General features: G+C 42.3%; 1 protein-coding gene across 4 annotated transcripts in view; it reads right to left on the bottom strand.

The window, feature by feature from the left end:
• CYL1 (alpha-N-acetylglucosaminidase family / NAGLU family) overlaps positions 1–22,469 on the bottom strand; it is a 468,268-nt gene that overhangs the window by 346,440 nt on the left and 99,359 nt on the right. For all 4 annotated transcript variants that reach the window (XM_089425378.1, XM_089425375.1, XM_089425370.1 and 1 more), the window contains exons 5-7: positions 20,983–21,068; positions 20,378–20,472; positions 5,586–5,667 (exon numbers count right to left, since the gene is read on the bottom strand). In XM_089425378.1, the coding sequence (XP_089281504.1) occupies positions 5,586–5,667; positions 20,378–20,472; positions 20,983–21,068 (263 nt within the window). The remainder of the gene's footprint in view (positions 1–5,585; positions 5,668–20,377; positions 20,473–20,982; positions 21,069–22,469) is intronic.

Raw genomic sequence — 22,469 nt, 5'->3', positions numbered from 1 at the left:
CCCTGATCCAATTTATGGTGGGGTCGAGGGTTCATTGGGTGGAAGCGAAGCATGTGCTCAGGTATCTATGAGGTACAGTAGAGTATGGTCGAATATATGTCAAGAAAGGTGGAGTACAGTTGCAAGGCTATACAAACTCAATGCAGTGGACAGGGAAAGCACCTCAAGCTGCTACCTCGATTTGGGATCAGCAGCAATTTCATGGTTGAGCAAGAAGCAAAGTTTAGTGGCTCTCAATTCAGTAGAGGTTGAGTACATTTCAACAAACTTGGTGAGTTATGACACTATTTGGCTTGGCAAGATGCTCACATGGTTATTTGTTCTAGAGTTGGATCCCACATTGATTCACTATGATAATCAAAGTTGAATTAAACTCTCAGAGAATCTAGTGTTTCATGACAGATCCAAGCATATAGAAATCAGGTATCACTTCATCAAAGACAAGGTCTAGCGGGGACCTATGAAGCTCCAATATATCTCCATCAATGGGTAGGTTGTAGACATTCTCACCAAGCTTTTAATAAAGGGGATGTTTGTCTTCTACAAGGAGAAGTTGGGGGTGGTACAAAATACCTTGCTTGCTAGGAGGGAGTGTTGATGTTGATAGCTCGGGCAAGTGCTTCTACATAGGCTAGGTGTCGAGCATGCAGAAGATGTTTAAAAGCCTCTTCAGATACTTGCTTATGTTGAGCAAATGACTTTTATGATTTCTTTCCTAAGTTTAACATAGGAAAAGCACATTAATTAATAAATTAATTAATTAGTGTTGCCTATTAAGCTCAAGTTTCTAATGGGTTAGGGGTTAGGTCCTAGCCATCCATTACTTTGGAAATTGAGGGTTAGGGATTTGGCTTAATGAAAATTATAAAAGAAAACTAAGGGAGAGGAGGAAGACACATTGAATTCTTGGGAGAGAGATTTTGTCAAGAGAGACTAAAGAGGAGAAAAGTGTATAGCTACAACATTTGAGTGGCATAGGTTTTGCAGGTTGAGTGCACAAGTGGCAATACTTCTGCTGGGAAGTATTGTTAGAGCATATTCCTCACTAAGAGGGAGTGTTGATTTTTGGCTAGAATCGGATGTGCTCAGCTCCGAAATTTTGTGGAGGGGCTAGAACACATGAGATTTGAAGACCCAGAAATCGTTTGGTAAAATTCCACCCGGATTGTATTTTATTAAAATAATTAATATTTTTAATGGGGTTCCTAAGTCTAAAATTAGGAAAATTAAAATGTTAATGGGTATTAATGAAAAAATAGGTGAGAAGCTTCTAAGAGACGAATATCAAGTCTAATTTAATCTTAGCCATTGATTAGAGACTTAATCTCGCCTGTTGATTTCTCAACAGGAAAACTATAAATGGAGGCTTGGGGTCAGTTGGAGAACACACACACAGATTGAGGAAATCGATTTTCTGAGGTGAGAAGTTCTAAGGAGGAAAGTCGATTGGGAGATCTTGCAGCTGAGGAGCAGGGATAGTTCGGGAATACTGACAAAGAGGCGTAGAGAAGCTTGTGGAGGCAGCACATTAGCCAAGAGAGCTGACGCAGGGCTAGTTTGGGCCCACACAGCCTTGACATAGAGCCAGAAGGACCAGCGCAGAGTGAGAAAGTTGCCTTCCATGCAGAGAGCCGAAACTGTCGGGAACTGCCGGAAGAGCCGGGAAAGCTGACGAAGTGGGCAGAAGAGCTGACACAGAACCTCAGAGAGCTCCACGCAGTTACTGTGAAGGGGCAGCGCAGTTGTAGCCAGGGCTAACCAGTTTTGCTGTCGGATCAGTCGGAATCTGTCGGGTGAAGTGAGGTAAAACTCACTCAGGTTTTCCGCCATTGTATTTCTCTGTCACTGGTTTGCCGGGAGGGAAACCAACATTTGTATTCAGAACTACTGCTTAATAATAGAAAACCCTCAGAGCTGCTACACCGGTTTTCCCACATTGGGTTTTTCCGGGGATGTTTAGTCCAAAAATAAGTGTCCTTTGTGTATTTGCCTCATTTATTTTTTCAGTACTTGATCTATATATTCGTGTAGACTGCAGTGTATTTGCATTAATATTTTTTGAATATTTCTGAAAATAAATTGTTAACTGAAGAACACAAGTAGGTAATGCAAATCAGTTTACTGCAGTAGGATTTTTGAATTGTTAAATTCAAAAACTTTCACACAATCGAGAATGAGTCACAAGACATTACCACTCTCTTCTCACTGACCAAAAGTCAGTCCACATAACCAAGGGTAGAACCCCAATCGGACTTGATCCTGAGCGATCAAGTTGTTGAACATCATGCATCCTAGACATAGGGAGTACGGCAATACATACTACACGATGCGTCCATATGTAGTGCTATGGTCCCTAACCACTTTTTCCAACTCAATGGCCAAATGAGAGGTACTTCCCAAAAGTCCTAGACTGCAAGGGTGGAATGTATGTTGGGGCATCTGCAAGAAAAGGTGAACCACTCATCCTACTCGTATGTCATCAACCATAGGGGAAGGTGAACCACTCACCCTATGCTCACATATATCACCAAGGGGTGTCACAAGGGAAGGTGAACCATTCACCCTATGGTCACACATAGCTCCAAGAAGTACTCGAGGTCCCCAGGTGCTCCCAGAGCTCAATGTCCAGCTCAAGCGCGACCCTAATGGGAGGGTCTTTCCACAACTCCAAGTCTCTCTTGGAAAGCTAAAAAATTTGCCTTCCCCAAGGGCTTCTTGAGGATGTCAACAACTTGTTCATCAGTCCTCATGTGTTGGAGCCTTATTGCTCCCCATTGTACCATATCTCGGATAAAGTGGTACCTGATATCAATATGCTTGGGTCAATCGTGGAACACAGTATTCTATGAAAGGAGAATCCCACTTTGGTTATCGCAATAAATGATGGTGGTATCCAGCACATGCTCAAATAGCTCACTGAAAAGCTTCCTCAACCAAATAGCTTCACAATGGGTTATACTAGCTGCAATATATTTAGCCTTGGTGGTGCTTAGAGCAACCGATTTTTGCTTCCTGCTCATCCAAGAAATTGATGCAAATCCCAAAGAAAAGCAACATCCTGACATGCTTTTTCTATCCACCACATTGCCAGCCCAGTCATCATTAGAATATCCATGTACTCTCAAATTCACGGCAGTGTACCTCAGACCATTGTTGATAGTGCCACGAAGATATCTTAAGTGATTCTTTGCAACAATCCAATGTATATGATGAGGCTCAACCATAAATTGACTCAAGGTATTTACAGCAAAGCACATGTCAGGTCGGGAGTTTACCAAAAATATCAGAGCCCTCACAAGTTGTCTATATTCAAAAGGATTTACCAATTCGGGACCAGCAGCACTTCCACATAACTTCTTGAAGTTAGTTCCATCGGAATTGTCACAGACTTGCATCCCACATCTTTCAAACAACTTCACAAAGTATTTCCCTTGCGAAAGGAAAATCTCGCCTGGCTTTTGCTAGACCTCCAAGCCTAGGAAGTAATACATCAGACCTAAGTCCTTCATCTCGAATTCAGAAGTCAACTCCCTCTTACATTGACAAATGAGAGGGTCTGCACTGGTCAAAAATAGATCATCGACATACAAGACCAAAATAAGTGGCATGCCCCTTTCAACCTTAAAGTATAGGTTTGGATCAACATAGCTTCTTGTAAATCCCACCGTCATAAAATAACTATCAATCCTCTCATATTAAGCCCTAGGGGCTTGCTTTAACCCATAGAGGGCTTTCTTCAACCTGCATACATGTGTTCTTCGATCTTGTATTTCAAACCCCTAAGGTTGTTCCAAGTAGACTTCTCCCTTAAGTGAGCCATGCAAGAAAGCAATCTTGACGTCCATTTGATGTAGGCTCCACCCTTGATTGGCAACTAAAGCAATTATGGATTGAATAGCGGTGTATCGAGCAACTGGTGCAAATATTTCATTAGAGTCAATTCCTTCCTTTTGAGAGTAACCACAAGCCATGAACCTTGCCTTATATTTTTCAGCACTTCCATTAGCTCCATGTTTAATTTTGTAAATCCATTTTGAAGTGACCACGGACTTGTCCTTGGGTCTAGGCACCACTTCCTAGACATTATTCTTCATGATCGATTCATATTCCTCAAACATAGCACCTTTCCACACCCAGTGCTTTACGGCTTCTTCGAAGGTGCAAGGTTCGATTTGAATAATAGTACTCATGGCAGCCAAGTATCCTTGATACTTGTTGGGCTTCTTACTTTCTCAAAACATTCCTCTTGGAGCAGAATGTTTTTCTGCATCTTCAAGTGTATCTTTGAGCCATAGAGGTCTTTTCATTGAAATAGAGGGTTCACAAGGAGGTGGATCAAGAGGATCCATCAGACCATCAACATCGGGCATTGGTTCATCCATCGGAGATTCTTCTTGTTTTTCAGCAGCATCATCATCCTCCCTTGAGATGGGGAGATCTTTGGCTTTCCCAAGGGCAGTGTCTTCATCAAAGGTAACATCTCTACTTACTACTTCTCTTTGACCAAGTACATAAATTCTATTATTTGAATTTTCACTGTATCCAACGAATACATGTTTCTTCCCAGAAGCTTCAAACTTGTTCCTTTTCTCTTTAAGCACATGAAAATACACGGGACAGCCAAAGATTCTAAAAGATGTCTAACATATTTTACGCACACACACAATTAAATAAACTCTTTTAATTGTAAGCATATCATGAGACAATTTTTTCCTTCTTGATCACATCTCTCAGAATTCTCTTTGGTACTCTTCCATGATGTCAGTTAGCCCATGCTAATGAAAGCGCCCATTGCACTAATCTTAATGCCTAATCTCTAGAGTGAACTGACAGAAATCAACCTTCAACTGTGACAGCATTATAACCACTAAAAGAAAACGCATTTCAAGTTACAATGTGTATACAGAGATTCCAAATCAGCAAACATGTTTTAATCAAGTTACTCAACAACAGAGCAGTTGATATAGGGTGAATAACTCAATGCATAGTTATCTATTGATGGACATTTATTGGTGTTATTTCTTCTTGTACAACTTGAAACAGAATATATTTGCAGTTTTCTACTGTCAACTTTGGCAGTAGATAAATGTTATAATTGTCATATTTAGGTGTTTTATTAATGTAAGATAAGTAGTTTTGCTCTAATGTTACTTTATGCGATAAAGTTAGCTGCGCTCATAATACAACTTTAAGTTAGATCATTAATGAAGAAGTTAGCCACTGGATGTTATATAACTCACATAATGTATGTCCCTCTCACCTATGTATAGTGAGTGTTGTTCTTTTCAATATATGCAAAAGTAGACTATATATTTGCAGTGTTTGAATAGTAATCTGAAGTCTCTAATTACGGATATGGATATATCTGATGTCAACCCATCTGTTGTACACAAATTCAGACTATATATTTGCGGCTGCCTAGTGCTGCACTTCTTTCACAGGAGATATTTCCAAGCACAGGAAAAAACTCAGAATTCTTCAGTTTGACTACTTTTTAAACCTGAACACATAAAATTCCAAAATTTTATTGTAATGATATCAAATACAACTGATCATAATGACTGAAGGTTGCAAAGTGGTAATACCAGTCACCTAGTTGTGTTATTTTTGCTGAGGGAAATATCTTTTGCAATGCAGCTGGAACATTCCCCGAAAATGCAGGTAAAACTGCAAATGTTCCAAAGAAAAATGAGTCGAATTTATTATAGTATGTTAAAATCAATTCTTACATCAATAGAAAAACGGTATCATGATTATGTGTAAGGAACTCCGCTTCAACGATACTTCCCTGGAAAGTTAAAAAGGAAGGAAATAATATTAACATCCACGTCTGACATAAAGCAGTCAATGGGACTCATAAATACCATATTTAGAATATCTCACAGAGTGCCTAGGCATCTCCATGCTAAATATTAAAAAGATAGAAATGAATTAATAAAATACTAGGGTTGTGTTCAACAACTGCAATGTCGGATATTATATTAACCAAAGAACAACTAACACAAATCAATCATCCTTATCAACTAGCATAAATTCCCTCATGAATTGTGCATACTGGCCTTTGTTATGTGCACATTGCATGAAGAGGAATCAATCAATCAAACGAAGAAGAAATATCACTGACATCCAGTCAAATTTCGACCATGCAGAACTTATGTGAAAGCAACAAGAAAAAGTATGAGAAAGAACATAGAATGAGTATGAACTATAAACATAGGATTGGCAATCTTTTGCATGTTGGATATGTGCATTCATTACGGAGAAAGGAGAACTCACAGCTAATAGACCCTCATAAAAAAATAAAGAAAATTACTGATTACCTAAGTCACCTGACACGGGGCATGCAGGACATGGGGATACGAGAGTCCGAGATGGGACACAAAGACCCCCCGGAACAGGACACGTAGGACACGTTATATATATATATAAAATCATATTATGATATTACATAAATTCTCATGATGATACAAGTAACAAATTCAATCATAGATTCAGACATGTACATTGTAAGTTTGTAACATTATGCATACAATTATGATTCATCAATGATACAAGTTTGCAAGTAGAAATTAACCACAAACTAAAGCTTTCTCATTAAGACGTCAAAAACAAAATGTATTACATAAGTATACAAGGCTCTACAATCCTGCACAAGTTGCTCTTTAGGCTGCCCAAACTCTGCCAACTTGGTCCACTCTCATGCTGCCCTCCAACAGTCCACGAGCGTCCAATTCTAATGTCCTCTTCTAGGACCTCTCATCCACCAGCATCGAACCATCATCAAGAGACCATCTGCAACTCACTGTTGTTGTCGTCTTGCCCTTGGGAATTGTGCTACTAGAGCTCTAATTAGGGCACACTAGCAGCCCTAAACCTTGCTCAAATCAATGTACCTCCTAGTCCCACCAGGTTGCTCCCTTTGTTGCTACTTCAAGCCCTCTCCATGCATTGTTTTAGGCCTTGGGCACATCCACAAGTCTCTATACAGCCCACGGCCAATCTCTGCTCTCCCAACTCTAGCAATCCTCCTCAAATGGCCCTCCAAATGATCTCCCAGCACCCCAGCTCCAAACTCCCCCGGATGGTGCTACCCCAAAGAGTCTCACTCCAATGACTGCGCAGTCATGGAGGAGATGACGCAGTCCTGCGTGTGATGAAATGAGAGTTGCGTGTAGGATGACCCTCTTGTCTGTAGTTGCCCTCTATACTCCTAAAAATGATGAAAGGATGATCCTGTCTCCCCAACTTCCCAAAGTGCCTCACATTGTGACTATGCAATCCCTGCGATGTTGTTACTCCCCCCTATTGTTGGTACTCGACTTACAATTGTTGTAACTCACCCCCCTACTGTTGCTACGAACTGAGATGAAGAACTCCCTCCTAGGGCTGGCACTCGAAGTCCACCGAAGCAAGGGTTGAGATCTCCGCTCGAAGACACTCGTGTGCTAAATAGCACAGTAACCCGACTAAGCAGCTCGGGCAACTAAGATTGAGTTCAATATGTCAAAAGATAAGATCCTGAAATGAAGAGAGTTTCCTTCCTTATATAGATTTCATGGAGCACTTTTCCCTCCATCACGGGTCCCTCACTTAACCATCAATTTCCCCTCCATGCTGTGAAAATTCTATTACTGCAGCAACTGATTTGTTTTACCTACTTATTTTCCAATAAGTTATTTACAAAATCCTTTCAATAAATATTAAAATAAATTATACTGCAGATATCACACCATTATACAGAAACAAATACATGCACAAGAATCAAACACATCAACACAGTTATTTTTGGACAATTATCCCCGAAAAAACCCAATGCGGGAAAATCGGTGCAGCAGAGGAGGATTTTAATAATCATATTTTCTTGAATACAACTAGGGTGCTAAACTGGCTCACCCAACAAAGATAAATCCTCGGGCATTTCTCCTAGGCTCATCGTCAGTCCAGCTAGCCTCTACACAGCTCCCAGACCCTCTGCGTCAGCACTCTGCCTCACTGCATCAACACTTGGCCTCTTTGTGTCACCCACACAGGCCCTCCAGTCACTGCGCAGTCCAGTTGCCTCTGCATCTTTTTGAGTGGCTCTGCGTCTGCCTCTCTGATCTCTACATTGGTCCTCTGGCACTGTCCCTGCCTCTCTGTTACGTACTCACTACCTCTTGCTGCAATCCAGTCTTCTAGTTCGAATTTCTCAACAAGCCCTACTCCAGAAATCGAATTGACTGGTCTCCCCAGTGTGTCTCCAATTGACCCTCAAGTCTTCATTTATACTTTTCCTGTTGATGAATCAACAGCGAGATTAAGTCCCTAAACAACAGCTAAGATTAAAATAGACTTGATCTTCGTCTCTTAGAAGCTTCTCATCCTTATCTTTATTAATACCCATTTATATTTTTATTTTCCTAAGTTTAGACTTAGGAACTCAAATATTAATTATTTTAATAACTCTTCATCAGGATGGAATTTTCCAAAACGATTTATGGGTTTTAGAGATCTCATGTGCTTTAGTCTCTCCACCAATTTTCATGGCTAGAGCACATCCAATGCTACCCCAAATCAACACTCCCTCTTAGAGAGGAATGTGCTCTAGTAACGCTCCACAACTGAACATTACTCTGATTATCCGGCACCGGTACCTATGTTGATGCTTGGCTTGCTGCCCAACATCCTCTACACTGTTGCATCTCTACTGCAGCTCCCTTTGCATCCATGTTGTTGCTAGTCCTTCCTCCCAACATTGCATATGCACTGCAACTCCCTCTGCATCCGTGCTGCTGCTGATCCTTCCACCCAACACTGCATCTGCACTGCAACGCCATACCCATTTCTGCTACTGAAATGGATTCTTCATCATCCCCATCTTCTCCCTGAAATAAGCAAAATTTGTTCTTCCAAGGGCCTTGGTAAGGATGTCTACCACCTGTTCTCCTGTAGGAGTGTAACTCAACTGCACAACTCCTCGTTGGACACAGTCTCTGACAAAGTGACACCGAATATCAATGTGTTTTGACCAATCATGAAATACTGGATTCTCAGAGAGCTTGATGCAACTCTGATTATCACACATGATCTTGATTGCTTCCATCCTTCTTCTGAACAGGTTTACAAGCAATTTTCTAAGCCATATGGCTTCACACGAAGTTGTCCTAGCAGCCACATATTCTGCTTCGGTTGAGCTCAGAGCTACGGATTTTTGTTTCCTACTGCACTAGGAGGTCATTCCCGAATCCCGATCCAATGTTGAAACAGTACCCAAAGGTACTTTTCTGATCTACTGAACTTCCTGCCCAATCTGCATCAATAAACCCACTTAGTCTGATATCATTTAAAATCCAGCAGACTTATCAGTTTTTCAGGATTTCAGGATTGGGAGATTGTAATGTTTCTAGGTGACACCACCTGCCCGGGCTACCCCTGCCACCAGTAGAGGACGTGGTCTACCTCCTATAGCTCCTACTTCTAGTTCTTCAGCTTCTAGAGCACATCAGACTCCACTACCATCTCCACCAGCACAGGCACCAACTTCTACATCTAGAGGGAAAGGGAAAGCTGTGGCATTTTCTCGCAAGAGGGGCAAAGGAAATCAATAGGATTAGACTTTCATTTTATTGTATATGACATTATGACATGATGAGATACATTATCATATTTTTTGTTGATATTTTGAGGCTAAGTTGGGACTCAGGAGTCAGGACTTACTATTCAGGACATGATTCAATGTTATGTGTGATTTTAGCGCTAGAAATGATATTAAACATCTTATATATTAGTTTTTTTATCATATTTATGTGTCAATGTATTTATTTTATGTTGTAGATGGTTTAGATATTAAAAAAATTGAAAAAAAAATGAATATTTTTGTACCAAACGATTTTTTCCCGATTTTTTCCGATTTTTTCCCGATTTTTCCGATTTTTTCCGATTTGTTCCCCACCCCGATTTAATCCCGATCGCGATTTTCACAACATTGAGCGTAACAAATGTTTGGCCTGGTATTGACCAAATACATCAGGGACCCTACGAGCTGACTGTATAAGGTGGGATCAACATCCTTGTCTTCTAATGCATCAATTTTCTTCCAATTGGTGATCATTGGAGTAGCCTAGGCCTATAGTACTGCATCCTGAATCTCTTTAGAATTTATGTAGCATATCTTCGTTGTCCATGGAAGATCTCCCCCTTCCGCTGCCAAACTTCCAACCCCCGGAAATAATGCATCTGTCCCAAATCCTTCATGTCGAATTCTGTGGCTAGATTCTTCTTGCAGTCCTCGATGAGCCTGGATGATCAGGTCAGGAAGAAATCATCCACATATAATACTAGGATTAGAGGCTCATTCTCTACAACAAGATAGTAGATATTTGGATCTGCATCACTCTTGACGAACCCCATCTTCTGCAAGTAGCTATCAATTCGACCATACCACGCTCTAGGTGTCTGTTTGAGCCCATACAAGGCTTTCTTCAATCTGCATACATGAGACTTCTTCTCATGCTTCTCAAAGCCTTCTGGTTGTTCAATGTATACTTCCTCTTCTATTACCCCATTCAAGAATGTCGTTTTGACATCCATCTGATGAATCTCCCATCTCATCTGTGCTGCAAGAGATATCACGGTTCTAATAGATGTATACCTAGCTACTGGGGCGAAGGTCTCTTCGTAGTCAATTCCTTCCTTCTGAGCATACCCCTTAGCCACAAACCTGGCTTTGTATTTTTCCACACTGTCGTCTGCAACGTATTTAATCTTGTAGATCCATCTTGAACCTACCATCGATCTATCTTGAGGCCTAGGCACTACTTCCCAGACATCATTCACCATTATAGAGCTGTATTCCTCTACCATCGCATCCATCCAAACTTGATGTTGAGCGGCCTCCTGAAAACTGGAAGGCTCCCCATCCTAAGCTACTAAGGCCTGATATCTATCTGGCTATTTTCGCTCCCTTTTATCGTTTCTCGATGCACCAATGAAATCCTTTGCATCCCGCAGAATCTGTTGAAGTTCCTGGCTCGTTCTTTCTCTGGTAGCAGGTGCATCTATTAGCTCCTCCTCTTCCTATGATTATTCTTGTTCTGAGGGAGAATTCTTGGTTTCCGCTGGTTGAAGTAGTTTGACCAACGGCTCATCTTTTGACTGCTCCTCGGAAGGCATTTCTCGAGATATTCTAAAGGCCCTATCTTCCATGAACTTCACATCTCGTTGAACTACTACCTTCCTGCTCCCTGGAAGATAGATTCTATATGCCTTAACATTCTCGCTATATCCCACTAGATATCCTTTCTCTGCAGTTTGATCTAACTTCTTCCTTTTCTCCTCGGGTATACGACAATATGCTAAACTCCCAAATATCCTGAAATGGCTAACTTCAGGTGTCTTCCCGGTGAAGACTTCCTCTGGAGTAATTTTGCCCAATGCCCTATGAGGAGTTCTATTTTGGACATAGACTGTCATGTTGCATGCTTCTGCCCACAGGAATTTTGGCATATCCTGATCATACATCATGGCCCTAGCTACTTCCACGATAGTCCTGTTTTTCCTTTCTGCTACTCCATTCTGCTTCGAATTGTAAGGAGTTGTCCACTTTCTTCTAATGCCCTCCCTAGCGCAAAAATCAGTGAAGTACTTATCAACATATTCCCACCATTGTCTGAGAAAAAAAACTTTTATTTTCTTCCTTGTCAGATTCTCCACCAAAGCCTTGAACTCTTTGAATCGGCAGAAAGCCTCGTCCTTGGTTTTCAGAAAATAAATCCAAGTTTTCCTGGAGTGGTCATCAATGAAGGTGACGAAGTATTCGGCACCGCTAAGAGCTTTAGTGGACATTGGTCCACAGATATCTGAGTGTATAAATCCTAGTACACTCTTGGCCCTATTTTTATTTCTAGGAAATGCTTCTTTGGCATACTTGCCCAGAGCACATCCTCTGCATGCATCATTTCATTTTGTACTAAGATCTGGAACTCCTGTTACAGTTTTCCTGAGAATTATCAGAGTCCCATGGTGCAAATGTCCCATTGTTTTGTGCCATAGTTCATTCAAATCCTTGTCTCCATTACTGCCTATCAGTGCCATTGGTGATTCTAGTTGTAACCTGTACAACCTATTACTTCTGATTCCGATATGCACTTTCTTTTTCCAACTCAGGTGTTTGATGTATACTTTCTCCTTAATGAAGAAAACGTCATAGCCCTTGCTTTGAAGTTGTGATACGGAAAGTAAGTTCATCCCCAATCCTGGCACATGCAGCACATTGGTAGCACGGAATCGCTCTCCCGTTTCTGTTTGAAAAACTATGGTACCCTTCCCTACTGGAGTACACTTTGCCTTATTCCCCATGGTGATCTGAAAATTTATCCTCTCCTCCTGATAATCTGAGAAACATTCCTGGATTCCTATCATATGCCAGGAGACTCCACTGTCTATATACCACACCTTTGATGATGTAGAGCTTGTCAAGTTGTCACACAAGCAATTTCTTCTTCCAATCTGGAAGCCAACATAGAGAAATCAAAATTACTATCTCTTGTGCAATTTTCTGAAAATCGGCACGAGTCTCCTAACGTAGATGCCTCTACATCATGATCTCGACCGATAAATGATTTTCCCTTCCTGTCTCTGATTCCTTGCTCTGATACCATGTGAAAAATCTATTAATGCAGCAACTGATTTATTTTACCCACTTATTTTCCAATAAGCTATTTACAAAATCCCTTTAATAAATATTAAAATAAATTCTATTGCAGATATCACACCATTATACAGAAACAAATACATGCACAAGAATCAAACACATCAACACAGTTATTTTAGGACAATTGTCCCCGGAAAAACCCAATGCGGGAAAACCGGTGCAGCAGAGAAGGATTTTATTAATCAGCTTTTCTTGAGTACAACTAGGGTGCCAAACTGACTCACCCAACAGAGATAAATTCTCCAACGTTTCTCCTAGGCTCAGCGTCAGTCCAGCTAGCCTCTACGCAGCTCCCAAACCCTTTGTGTCAGGCCTCTCTCTGTCACCCACGCAGGCCCTCTAGTCACTGCACAGTCCAGCTGCCTCTGCGCCTTTTTGAGCGGCTCTACATCTGCCTCTCTGATCTCTGCGCTGGTCCTCTGGCACTGTCCCTGCCTCTCTGTTACATACTCGATACCTCTTGCTGCAATCCAGTCTTCTAGTTCGACTTTCTCAGCAAGCCCCGCTCTAGAAATCGAACTATCTGGTCTCCCTCAGTGTGTCTCCAATTGACCCTCAAGTCTTCTCTTATACTTTTCCTATTGATGAATCAACAACCGAGATTAATTCCCTAATCAGCGGCTAAGATTAAAATAGACTTGATATTTGTCTCTTAGAAACTTCTCATCCTTATCTTTATTAATACCCATTAATATTTTTAGTTTCCTAAGTTTAGACTTAGGAACTCATTAAAAATATTAATTATTTTAATAACTCTTCATCCAGATGGAATTTTCCAAAACGATTTCTGGGTTTTGGAGATCTCATGTGCTTTAGTCTCTCCACCAATTTTCATGGCTAGAGCACATCCGATGCTACCCCAAATCAACACATGCAAATCGAACTAGGGAATGTGTATTCTCCTAGTGTGGGTGGCCCCCACGTACAAATTAACCACATTGAAATAACTTCTACTAAGTCTAGCCTCCTAATAAAATCGAATGGGCCCCATCACCTCCAAAATCGGCCCCAAAATGTAGAAATTAATCATGTTCCAAAATAATTTAGGAAGGGACATTACAGTCCTCCCCTCCCAAATGTTGCTTGTCCCCAAGCAACTTCAATGCTGGATGCTCAAGTATGCGCTCGCCCTCCCAAGTAGCATCCTCATCCAGCAAGCTCCTCCAATGCACCAAAAATTGCTTGTCCTCAAGCAATGCCTGAGAAAGCATCCTCTCTAACTGCTGCTCCCCACTGTCACTGCAAAATGTGCCAGGGTCCCAGATGTGCCACTGGATCGTGCCTGACCTCTGCACTGTCCTAATATGAAAGAATCCTTCAATACCAGGATCCCAGGCAATCCTATCCAACATGAAGCTCCCCTCACTCCACTCACTATCCTGCCCGGTGAAAGTACCAAAAGTCCCCTGCTCCATCAGTGACTCACTAAAGCCCAATGGAAGATCTATATGATCTCCCCCTGCAGTAGCCGGCACATCCCTAAAGGTTATTGAGTTGTGAAGAGTTGTGATGCCCCAGTTCCCTACTAGTCCCAGAGTGGTGCCACCATGTTGACGCTGCGCTACTCTGACTATGTCATACTCCCCATCATGCGCAGTCAATATCCTCCTCTCCTGGAACTCGATGGTGGAATACTGAAAGAGGCGAGACACATCCTGCCTGGGCATCTCCATGGCGACCAAGGCCTACCCATCCAAATCTAACTCCGAACCTGTGCATCAACAGAGAATGTCTGCCTCCCCATATTATGAAACCCTCTGTGAACCCCCATGTCTCATCCCTAGAGTGAACTATATCACTCTCTGCCACGACTCCGCTCATCACGAGCGATCTATCGATCAACTGAATCCCTGCATCCCACAGCCAGACCTGTTGCGACATATCCTTGTCAACCGATGGAATCCCTCTGGCCCTCATCTCTAGTCCCTGCATGTGATCACTATATAGGCTTCATATATCGTGGGCTACTCTGATGCATGCTAATCTACCCTGTGCCTGCCATTGTGTAGTACCGATGATCGCTAGAAGCCGCTTGTGCCAAAGAGCTACCCCCTAAATGCAACCAAAAGATGGGTATATCTGATACTCGTAATCGACTCAGGGTATGTGGATCCCTCCTGTCCCCGCCAACCATCTCCCTTGGGTCTGCCATCTGCCCTCTCGATAATGTGCCAATATAAGGTCTAGAGCCCAGAAACATACTGGGAAACTACCTCAGTCGTACTCGCTATCCTCTGCTCATGCTTGATCCCGACATGCCCTGAGAAAAGAGTGACACGTCTCCCTCGGGACTAGCACCCTAGGCGTAGGCTCAGTGATGAATGATATGCCACCCCTGCAAATGATCACCTCATTCCCCAACCTGTGGCTGTCAACTGATGCACCAATCCAATGCCACTACTGAAAAGTCTCCCCCTAGTGCGTTGAGTGTCACCCAAATATCTCGGGTGAGCTCCTCATCCCCCGCTGCTCATGCCCAGAGTGCAGAAAGTCGACAGCAAAATCGACTACACTTGGGAGGGATGTAGAAGAGGGTCAAGTGTGTGAGTCCCCATGGATACCATCAAGTATCGCTCATCTGTGTCCCCGTCAATCCTGGGTGAACTATGCCCAAAGGTATGCCCAGTGTTTCCGTCCAAGGGTCTCCCTGGAGGCAACACTCCAAGACCTCGTTGTGTAGTACTATACACCCTTGCATACCACCGATCATCCCAGTACTCCTGGACATGCCACTGTACATCGCGGCCTACCCCTGTACACCGTTGGATACCCTCGGCTACGGCTATGCCATCCTATACCATCTTATGTCCTGCCTATGTCACTGTACCTGTCACTCCCCGCATGTACTCAATGCAATGTGAGGCACTCCCACTCCACAGCGCAGTCCAACATACTACGGCACACCCCCATGTGTCTCCATGCCCATCTGCAGACCACTGCTCCACGCTAGATGCTCCTACCCATCCCTGAATGAGATGGCCTAAAGTTGTGTCCATATGCGTCGGCCCACATCCAACCCGGATCATCACCTCCACTGTCACATCACCATGCTCTCTGATGAGGGGACCTCCCCTCCAAGTCCTCCCTAAGGGATCCAAGAAGTGAACCTCCCCAGGTGTCAGCAACGATGCCACCACTGCTCTGCTCCTTTGTGTCTCACACAAATGCAAAGAATCCCCAACTCCATACAAGGCACTGTCTGGTGGCCTACCAATGCCACCTCCTACGACAAACTCCTGCTAAAGTATGTTGATCATCCTAAGACGCCGTGTACAATTGCCATACCAAGACAACCCAAGGAGTCTGCCAAAAACTGGTTGGCCACTGGTGCTGACTGAAACTCTCCTAGCGAATGTGCACGCTCGACTGCTAGGTCAACTATACCCTCTAGGTTGTAGTCAACCAATATACCTGGGAAATGATAGGTCGTCCCTCCTGGATCCCAATGCCAGTCGGGGTTTCCAGCATCCCTAGTGCCTAGAAACTCCTACTAAGCTCCACCTAGGTCCACTACCATCTCCATAGTCCACTCCAAAGGGAAACAACTTAGAATCTCTCGCCACCCAACCCCAAGAGAGGGATTGAATGCATGAAATCCCGAACACAGAACAACCCCAGCATGCGGGTCCTGCACCCTGTGCAACTCAGGTCGTCTCATCTCACTATCCTGGTCAATACATACAATCTGACTAGGTAGCTTTGGCTCCCTCTATCCAATTGGCCAAGGTAACCTAACAGTGTTGCTAGCCCCATCTATGTATGCTCGAAGAGGGTTGCTCTCACGCTCCAACGTGCACTCTAGCTGCACCAGTAGGGAATCCAACTGCTCCCCAATGTGAGTCAATTTGGTCATGGACTCGACACAAATGCTCTCATGCCCTCCAGCTCCTCGTTCTGCTGCATAATCGCCTCTCGCACTAACGCGACCTTCCTTTTTAATGCTAGAAGGTCGACCTAAAACTGATGGAACTGTCGTGGGCATCTATCACCTGTAAACTCGGTCACAGCTCCAGATACCTCAGCAACTATTGGCATCTCGTCCAAGGGTGGCACCCCCTCAACAAATGGTTGTATGCGAGTAGGCTCTATCCTCTCCACCAAGGTGTCAACTAGGGCTATCAAAGAGGTCTCTAATAAAGGTGACTCCTGCGCCACACCAGGTATATCGATGTGCTTTTCACCATCCTGTTGGCTCTCAGCATCATGCTCAACCTCCTCCTCAGGCTCCTGACATCTGAAGCCAGGTCTCCACCACCAAAAGCACCCCCTGGTCTCACCCTCTAACCGTCTTTGTCTTGTCTACTCCTTTTTAGGAGATTTGGTGCCCTGATCTGGTCGACTTTCCCCACATGATGTAGATGGTTGCACCCCCACGGCCTGCTCACCTCTAATGTCTCTGTTGTAAGGGTGAGGATGGGTTTGGTCTATCACCCTCCTCAACTGGGCCAACCTCTCATCGTCCCAATGAATTCTACCCCAGAATTTCTGCATACTGGATTTCCCTTAAGCCATGGGTTTGTCTCTAGTTTCACCCGTCACTATGCACTCATACCCAAAGCTTCCATGATCTTCTGGCTAATTTCCCACAGCTGGGCCAAGATCATGCTCTGATACCACTGTAATGTTCCAAACTAGGAAAAATAGTGCTATGCAAAGTGAACAATAAAAACAACACCATAAAATTAAATCAAACCACAGAATTGGCCACCAAACTACATTGTCTACTCATTTTATTAAATGGAAAGAGGTGTACAACAAGGTGTTGGAATGTGTGCACCTAGGCTTGCTCTAGGCAAGCTAGCAAAAGCCCAAAATGAACAATGGAACACCCTCCTCAAATCTGCTGGTAATCCGGCCCAAGAGCTGCGTTGTTACTGCCTAGAAAGGTGTTGTTGCCACAAATGATATGCTGTTAGAGCCTTCCCTATTGCTCGGAAAATTTTGGGAAATTAATCCCAGCCTCTACGCAAGAAACCCAGAATAACCCACAAAGGAATTGGCCAAATATTGACCTCGAAATTTTGGCCCAATTTCCCCTTAGCTCCTCTTATTGTTGGCTGAGTTGGGACCCTTGTTTGACCCCTCAGATTTGCCCATAAAATTCTATAAAATTAAGAGTGTGATCCTGGCCCAAAACCCAGAAAAGGTTTCCCTTGGTTCCAACCTTCAAAAATTGACCCTTCACAACTTGGCCCTCCTCCAATTTCGAATTATGTTGTCGTGACCGATCCTGTCAATCTCTGCTCTCCCAACTTTATAAATCCTCCTCAAATGGCCCTCCAAATGATCTCCCAGCACCCCACAGCTCCAAACTCCCTCGGATGGTGCTGCGCCAAAGAGTCTCACTCCAATGACTGTGCAGTCATGGAGGAGATGATGCAGTCTTTCATGTGATGAAATGAGAGTTGTGTGCAGGATGACCCTCTTGTCTGTAGCTGCCCTCTATACTCCTAAAAATGATGAAAGGATGCTCTTGTCTCCCCAACTTCCCGGAGTGCCTCACATTGTGACTGCACAATCCCTGTGACACTGTTACTCCCCCCTGCTGCTGGTACTCGACTTACAGTTGTTGTAACTCGTCCCCCTACTGCTGCTACAAACTGAGATGAAGAAGAACTCCCTCCTAGGGTTGGCACTCGAAGTCCACCGAAGCAAGGGTTGAGATCTCCACTTGGAGACACTCGTGTGCTAAACAGGACAGTAACCCGGCGAAGTAGCTTGAGCAACTAAGATTGAGTTCAATATGTCAAAAGATAAGATCCTGAAATGAAGAGAGTTGCCTTTCTTATATGGATTTCATGGAGCACTTTTCCCTCCATCGTGGGTCCCTCACTTAACCATCGATTTCCCCTCCATGCAAATCGAACTAGGGAATGTGTATTCTACTAGTGTGGATGGCCCCCACGTACAAATTAACCACATCAAAATAACTTTTACTAAGTCTAGCCTCCTAATAAAATCAAATGGGCCCCATCACCTCCAAAATCGGCCCCAAAATGTAGAAATTAATCCTGTTCCAAAATAGTTTAGTAAGGGACCTTACAGAGAGAGATATGCCAGTGATGAATGATCTCCAAATGAGGTAGATGCACCTTCTATTTATATGCAACATTGAGAATGAAAAGACATGTCTTTTGGGCTTCTAAGCCTACATTAGTTTGCTGGCCGACCTTGACAATTTGTCCATAAACGAAATTAATTCATAATTCTATTTGTACATGTCAAAATGAGATGATCTTTGGATCAATCCTACACCTCTCGAAAAGAGGAATCCAATAAAAATATCAGCTTCATCATATGAGTTGTCCAAGGTGGAGTTTGGCCCTAGTTGCCAAATTTAACACTCCCTCTCAACTAGGAAGAACTCCACCTGCCAAATCATCTGTCAATCTGTACCATCTCTGACATCCTTGTTATACTTTGCTCTGCTCTGTTGAACCATGAAGAAATAATGAAGAAGAAATGATCGAGAATGTGTCATACCATTCTCCACTGACCCGAAGTCAGTCTCCAATAATCGAGAGTGTATCATACTACTCTCCACAGGCCCCGAGTCAGTGTCCATTGATCCCAGATCAATATCAAATATCCTAGCGTAGAGAGTACGGTAGTACACGACGCGTCCATCGGTAGTACTATGGTCCCTATCCATATTTTCCTACTCATTGGCCAGATGAGAGGTACTTCCCATGAGTCCCAGACTGCATGGGTAGGATGTATCGGCAGGAGAAGGTGAACCACTCATCCTGCTCATATGCCATAGGAAAAGGTGAACCACTCATCCTATGCATATCTCAATCATCAATGTTGGAAACTAGTTCAGCAAAGTTCACTCACATAACCCAGGGTAACATTCATTGGAAAGCAGCTCTTGTTGGATACTCCAAGTTACTAATCCTTTCACTTAATAATGGGCTGTGGCATTGTATCCAGGTTTATATTATGTTTTCTCCATTGACAACTGACTATACTCTCTAATCCCATTGACATATTTCTTGGTCATTTTGTTGGCCATAAATAAAATTATCTTATCTATGAAACTGCACTGTAGCCTGTAATTCTGTTTTTGAGGATTCTACAGATACTGTTTGTTCCTTTCAAAGTCTGTGGATGGACGAGGCATGTACATAACTCAAGGCCAAAAGGTATTTTCTCATTAGCAATGCCAAAAACAAATCAACAACTGCATATTCAGACCTTATTTCAGCTTTGACTGCAATAAGATAACTGTTATAGTATCTATACATTCTTCTCTTCCCTTCTCTTGTACCTATTGTTTTCTGAGTAATATAAGAACTAATTTTTCATTTTAAAATGCCAGATTTCAAATCTTTAGTTTCTTTGATAATGTTCTTAAAGCTGGTGGCATTATGGTGAAGGTGAAACACAAGCTTAAGAAAATAAAATCCCAGATTTTCTAGCCTGTAGGTGTGCATATGATGCATCAAGAGTATGCTATCTGGAAGAGCAAACTTCAGATGAAAGTTTCTACATAAACTTCCAACCTTATTTATTTAGTCAATCTTCTAAAGGAGGGAAAGAAGTCCAGAATGACTGATGTTTTTTAGCACCAGGAAAAGTAATTTTTGTCAACATTCTACTCTTACTAACAGAAACACATTCTGCATAGAAAAGGGTAAAAATAAAGGCAAACAACAAGAAACATAGGTTTTAGACTACCCTTACCAGGTGTCATGCCAAGTTCCCGCATACGATACAGTATCTTCTTCTGCAAAATCAACTGTTTCTGAAGCCAGCTACGAGATAGAGGACCTCCCCAACTGTCACATCCAGCTGACATATTGTCAAATATTTTGTCTCCAAAACAGCACATAAGACCTTCCAAAGAAAGGTATTATATAAAATATCTCAAGTAAACCCATATGATAATGTCCCAAAGATCCCCCCCAAGTGTGGTCTTGGGATTGAATCCCGGATTAAAATAATGCCAAGTGTTACACACTTGCCAAATTCAGACACCAGACTCTACTACCAAAGTATCTAGAAATAATTTCCAACCCCAAATTCTATCTGGGGCATCCAATTCATAATCCCATTTGGTTGTGAGAGAAGGTACATGTGATCGAGCAGAAGCAATAATGTGCAAAGTAGAAAAAATAAGGAGACTAAATCTTGAGCATTGTTTGTCCATAGTCTTGTGCGGTGCCATCATAAGCATACATAATAATAAACACACTAAATAGAGAAAAGAGAGGAAGAATACACATCTACTTTCTCTCACATAGAATGATACTTATTGCTGCATCACTGCAATGGTTGAGAAATTTTACCCGTGCAAGTTTCCCATTCTTGCCCATGCTAAAAATGCTGGTCCTCCAAAGAAATCATCCAAATGTGATTGGCTCAAATTGAACCTCTGCCAAGAAATCATATATTCAATACAAAGAAGAGTTGTATAGAGCGAGAGAGAGAAAATTGTATAATGTATTATTCCATAAAAATTGAAGTCAGATGCACAACATAATTTCAAGGAAGGAGACAATGATCTGTACACCTGGCAGTGGAATTAGACATAAATAAAGCCACACTACCAATAACATGTCTTAATACATTTTATTACTATGATATAAGACTTTATTAATTTAGGACCTATAACAGTACATCACCTAATACTAACATCTCACAAAATATAATGATAGTAGACCAAAGGGTTAGCTCAATCGATTAGTGCCAACATTGCTATGCATTTGGTTAGTTTCATGCCAACATGTGCCCAGTTCAAACCTCCCTAGGTGCAGTGCACTAGTCTATGCTGACAAATTTACAAGGGATGCCATCCATGAACATGGGATTGAAACACTTGGGTTTCCCCTCAAGGTTTTCCTTGGAGAAAAAAGTAGAATACAACAATATGACTCTATATAGTTATTTTACCCCCCCTTAATGGTCATATCGGATATCGCATTAAAGTTTGGCCTCAAGGTTTCTCTTGAAAATAAAAATTAGAATTAAATGATATGACTATTAGACTAGTCACTATATTACTCCTTTTACCCTCACTTACTGGTCATAATAGTCATATGGCCATTTGTCTAGTTTTATCCCAGCATGTACCCAATTCAAAACTCCCTAGTGAGATGCACAAGGGATGTCATCCACGAACATGGAAATGCAACCCTTGGGTTTCTCCCTGAGAGTTTACTTGGAAAAAATAAAGAATACAATGATAAGCCCTAGTACATAAGGAAATCAATCCAAGTGAGCTATGGCATAGAAAATACGGTCACCTTCATTATAGAGCACTCCCTGAATTGACTCAAATAGTTTCAGGTGTCCTTGAATTACAGATAGATCATAAAGGTGTTTATAAAGGTTGTGCACTTGGAAAGAACATTAAAAAACCATTTCCAAGTAGTGATAGCAAATCTAAAGAAGTCTTAGATTTGATACACTCTGATGTGTGTGCTCCGATGCCTGTGAGATCACTTGGAGGTTCATTGTACTATGTGACATTTATTGATGACTTCTCTCACAAGACATGGATCTATCTTATGAAGACCAAGGATGAAGTCTTCACAAGGTTTCAGGAATTCAAAGCTGAAGTGGAGAACTTGACAAGTAAGAAGATCAATATTTTGAGATTTGACAATGGAGGAGAGTACACCTCAAAAGAACTTGTTGCTTTATGTAAGAAAGCTGGGATTAAGAGGGAGTTGATTGTCCCCTATAATCCACAATAGAATGGTGTAGCAGAACGAAAGAGCAGGTCCATGATGCATGATTGTCGATGTTGGGGAGAAGCATCATTAACAGCTCT

This window comes from Pinus tabuliformis, chromosome 6 (assembly GCF_031772625.1).
Source record: "Pinus tabuliformis cultivar Carrire ecotype Pingquan chromosome 6, CPIR1, whole genome shotgun sequence".
Taxonomy (NCBI): domain Eukaryota; kingdom Viridiplantae; phylum Streptophyta; class Pinopsida; order Pinales; family Pinaceae; genus Pinus; species Pinus tabuliformis.
This window is presented reverse-complemented; position numbering and strand designations above follow the sequence as displayed.